Here is a 5,211-nt window from a genome sequence, read left to right as displayed (position 1 = left end):
GTTATTACTAATATACTATATGATCCTACATTATATAATTAAAGTTTCTTGTTTCGTGAAATATTATAATGAAATATCATTAAAAAATCATACAATGTCAAACAATGTAACTTATAAGTTTACAGGTTTGAGAAATTCCTTCTAACATAAAACTGTATCCGTTATTATATGTTATTAATTTTAATTTTGATAATGTAACCTTTTTATTAGTTGGATATTACTGAAATGAAGAATCGAATCGACAATAAAATCACTACATAAAACGGTTGAAAGTGAAATAATTTTTTGCAAATAATTTATTTTATAAATTTTTTATTCATTCAGTCTTTATTCATCTGTTAATATGACCCAGTATAAAAGTTATTTTTGTTTAGGAGCACGAAAGATTGTCAATGCAAACTCATTGTCCAATGCAGGTAAAAGCAGTTCCAAAAAAACGAGTAACAATACTCGTATAGCGACGACAATAAAAAACTGCTTGGCTACTTCTCACTAGATGGCAGAATATGTCCGTTAAGTATGAGCTTTTGCGGGTTGCGGGGTGAAGAGCTTCCTTGTTCGTTCTCCGTAGTACTTCGAAGTGCTAAGCGCTTTGCTTGACAGTCACAACGCAATCGCGCCAAAGAGTGGTCGCGTCACTCAGCGTATTAAACTCGCGTACACGCTATTAATATTTAATAACACAAAACTGTCAACTATCAACCTCATACATATTAATAATATTTTAAATAAAAAGAACTGTTCTTGAACAAGAAAATGGACTTCAGTGAAGTGAATTGTTATTAAGTGTAAATTTTTACTTCTACGGACTTAGTTTCGGAAATGGTGGTATCCACCCACGGGGAGTGTTTATGAGACGTTCTGTAGTGGAAAAAAATATCTGTGATAATGAATAGTGTTGCGGCTGTGCTGTGTGCGCTACTGCACCTGGGCTTGGCTATATTTCCTCATGGATCTGACAAGTGTCTTCGAGTGAACGACAGAGGCTCTGATGGTAGTGCGTTGTGCAAAATACGGACTCTTGAATCAGATGGCACCAGTATAACTACAGTTTCTTCAGATGTGTATCGCCTAGCAATTGAATGCAATCATCTTTTATCATTCGAAAGCACGCTAAGGGCACATTATTTTAGTTCTGTGGCTGGTCTCACAGAATTGTCAATTAGCAACTGCAAATTACTTCAGATACCGAATAATACGTTCCACGATTTGAAAAAGCTTAGAAAGCTGAAGATTCGTTCGAAAAACTTTGAGTGGAGTCCTACCAAGAATTTGGAGCTATCTTTAAACTCGTTCCATGGATTATCGGAATTGCAGGCGCTGGATCTCGCTCAAAATAACATAAAGTTTGTTCCTTCCGGCGTATTCTGTTCTCTAGAAAACTTGAGCACTCTGAACTTGACGCACAATAGAATAAGGACTATCGGCCAGATTGGATTTGGCCAAGGATGTGGATTAAATCTGCTTAACTTGGATTTAAGCCACAACGAAATCAAATCACTGCCTGCTGAGTCTGAACTGTTAAAACTAAGAAGTTTGCAACATTTATATTTACAACACAATAATATTTCAGACATATCTAGTGAAGCTTTTGATGGCCTTGTGTCAATGAGGGTTTTGAACATATCACACAACCGTTTATATACTATACCCGAGGGGATTTTTGCAAATGCTCGAGAGCTCAGGGAGATCTATTTGAATGACAACTCCCTGTTTGAACTTGCAAGAGGGATTTTTAATCGCCTTGAACAGCTAATTGTTTTGGACTTATCGAGCAATCAACTTACCAGCAATCATGTTGACGATGGAACATTTCTCGGTCTGATTCGTCTAATAGTTTTGAATTTATCTAACAATGCGTTAACGAGGATTGATGGGAAAACTTTCAAAGATTTGTTTGTTCTACAAATATTAAACTTAAAAAACAATTCAATTGGATACATTGAGGACAACGCCTTTTTACCTTTATATAACTTACATACATTGAATTTGGCTGAAAATCGGCTTCATACCATCGATGAAAACTTATTTAATGGATTATTTGTTCTTAGCAAATTAACTTTGAATAATAATTTGCTTGTCAATATTGATCGTAAAGCTTTTAAGAACTGCTCGGATCTCAAAGAACTGGATTTAAGCTCAAACCAACTACTCGAAGTTCCTAATGCATTATGGGAACTGCCTTTCTTAAAGACCTTGGATTTAGGCGAGAATCAAATATCGGACTTCAGGAATGGGTCTTTTAAGAATCTTAACCAATTAACTGGATTACGTCTTATCGATAATCAGATTGGTAATTTGAGCGTCGGTATGTTCTGGGATTTACCAAGCTTGCAAGTGCTAAATATAGCGAAAAACAAAATCCAAGCCATAGAAAGAGGTACATTTACCCGGAATGGCCAATTAGAGGCTATAAGATTGGATGGAAATTTTTTAACAGACGTCAACGGTGTATTTTCAACACTTTCCAGCTTGTTGTGGCTTAATTTATCTGAAAATCATCTTGTGTGGTTTGACTATGCGTTCGTTCCTAGCAATTTAAAGTGGTTAGACGTTCATGGTAATTTTATAGAACACTTGGGCAACTATTATAAACTACAAAATGAAATCCGCATAAAGACTTTAGATGTTAGTCATAATCGTATAGTGGAAATCTCACCTATGGCGATACCTAATAGTGTAGAATTGTTGTTTATAAATAATAACTACTTAAATAGTATTCATGTGAATACGTTTTTTGATAAGAAGAATTTGACTCGCGTGGATATGTATGCGAATGAACTAGTGCATTTAGAATTAAATAGTTTACGATTATCAACGGTGCCCGTAAACAGAACGCTACCAGAGTTTTACGTCGGCGGTAATCCGTTTCAGTGTGACTGTACAATGGAGTGGCTACCTATAATAAATAATATGACCGCTATGAGACAGTACCCGCGAGTGATGGACTTGGAAAATGTTATGTGCAAAATGACAAATACTCGGAGTGGCACCCATATACCACTACCTAATCTTAAAACATCGGACTTTTTGTGTGAGTATGAAACACATTGTTTTGCAATATGTCATTGTTGTGATTACGATGCTTGTGACTGTGAAATGACTTGTCCTCAAAATTGTACCTGCTACCACGATCCGTTATGGAATACTAATGTCGTCGATTGTTCAGGGCAATCGTCTATGGAGATACCTCATAAAATACCTATGGACGCAACCGAGGTATTTTTGGATGGTAATAATATTAAAGAATTACAAAACCACGTATTTATCGGTAGGCAAAAGATGAGATCTCTGTATGTTAATAATAGTAATGTAGATAGCATACAAAATAGAACTTTTGGAGGACTGACCGCTTTAGAAATATTACATTTGGGTAATAACAAACTTAAGGAACTCAAAGGCTATGAGTTCCAACAATTAAATAGTTTAAAAGAATTATTTTTGCAAAATAACTTGATAAGTCATATCGCAAACATATCGTTTTTGTCTTTGAAATCCTTAGAAATGTTACGACTAGATGGTAATAGATTAGTAGACTTTGATGTATGGTCTTTTAGTAATAGTCCTCAGTTAAAAGCATTGTCATTAGGAAATAATCTATGGTCTTGCAAATGTAGATTTTTACAAGAACTAACGTCTTATTTAGCTGAAAATGCACAAAAAATTGTAGATATAACTGATGTATGGTGCTGGAATGGTGACGCACGCCCACCTCAGAAAAAAGAGCTTAATTTGAACGGCACTGCCTGCAGCGACTATTACGCTGATAATAACTCAGCTATTGGAAGTATGTTAGTCTCTAATTATGTTCCTATGATGGTATCAACTCTCACTGGATTCATGTTAATATTGTTGGCCCTTGTGGTTCTGTTCCTATTTAGAGATTCACTGCGCGTCTGGTTATACACCAATTGTGGTATTCGAGTATTCGCACTTAACGGGACATTTGAAGAAAGTGAGAAACTTTATGATGCATATGTGTGCTACAGCCCTAAAGACGAAGAATTCGTTGTACAGTCCCTGGCAACTGAATTAGAAAATGGAAATCCATCGTACCATCTATGTCTTCATTATAGAGATATACCTCACCACGGCGCACAATACATGCAATGTGCGCCGCCGGTGGTCGAAGCGGCGGAAGCATCTAAACGAGTAATACTGGTGCTAACAAGAAACTTTATGCAAACAGAATGGTCTCGGTACGAATTCCGACAAGGGCTGCACGAAGCACTAAAAGGATGCATTTATAAATTAGTACTAATAGAAGAATGTTCTGTTATTGCGGATGCAATGTGTGACCCCGATTTACGTCCATACCTAAAAACAGGGACGCGCTTGAGATGGGGACAAAAGAGATTTTGGGAGCGGCTCAGGTATATAATGCCCGACGCGACGCACCCTCATCACAAGACACGACCGCACAATTATAGAAAAAATATAAATACGTATACTTTAGATTCATCTGTACCTGGTAGTGGGAACAGAACCCTACAATTTCCTAATAAATCGCCTGTAATAAGTGGTCCTGTACAAGATGCTTCTGCTCCTCCTGAGTATAGTACTGAAGTGAGACAGTCTCCCTCTGCGATAAGACAATCGCAAGGAGTAGCATATGGTCCTGATGGAAGACCAATATCAGATCATATTTATTCATCAATAGATTCTGACTATTCGTCTTTGGAACATGGCATGGCGCCGGGAAGGAGACGAGATCATAGACAATGGCCCCCTCCACCTCCCTTAGTTGATACAGGCAATGCCGTACAAGCTTACCTAGTCTAGGGTTTACGTCCCCTTCCAGTCATTGTAAATATGTAATTAGATATTTAAACTCTCTGTAAATGTTGTAATTATTAGAAGTAAGTGCTAAACCAAAATTTATTTAAGTGATCTTATTATTGCCTATTTGTTATTCTGTGCATAGGTTTCGTAATAAATTTATAAAGACTGCTGTAGCATATTGTAATATTGTAAATAGCAAAACCAAGTGATGATATTACGTAAAATATAATTGCGTTATTTATATATTAAAATAAATTGATGATGATTTATAAAACAGTATTTTATTCACAACCTTGTCATATTTATAATTTTTAAAAACATATTTAATATTAAAATAATGCAAAGCCAGTGGCAAATGATAAACTGCTTAAATATAAGAGTCTTTCCACTAACTTTGATTTTGTTCTCTTTGGAGTAGACTCCTGGGCG

General features: G+C 36.1%; 1 protein-coding gene across 1 annotated transcript; it reads left to right on the top strand.

Annotated features, from left to right (window-relative positions):
- Positions 1-626: 626 nt before the first annotated feature.
- On the top strand, positions 627-4,987 carry LOC123713572 (toll-like receptor 7). The gene has a single exon (XM_045667297.1). It carries the CDS (start codon positions 889-891, stop codon positions 4,780-4,782), a length of 3,894 nt encoding a protein of 1,297 aa, XP_045523253.1. The 5' UTR covers positions 627-888; the 3' UTR covers positions 4,783-4,987.
- The last annotated feature ends 224 nt before the right edge of the window (positions 4,988-5,211 follow it).

This window comes from Pieris brassicae, chromosome 8, assembly GCF_905147105.1.
Source record: "Pieris brassicae chromosome 8, ilPieBrab1.1, whole genome shotgun sequence".
In the NCBI taxonomy this organism is placed as follows: domain Eukaryota; kingdom Metazoa; phylum Arthropoda; class Insecta; order Lepidoptera; family Pieridae; genus Pieris; species Pieris brassicae.
Note: the sequence above shows the minus strand (reverse complement) of the source record. Positions and strands in the feature narration are given on the sequence as shown.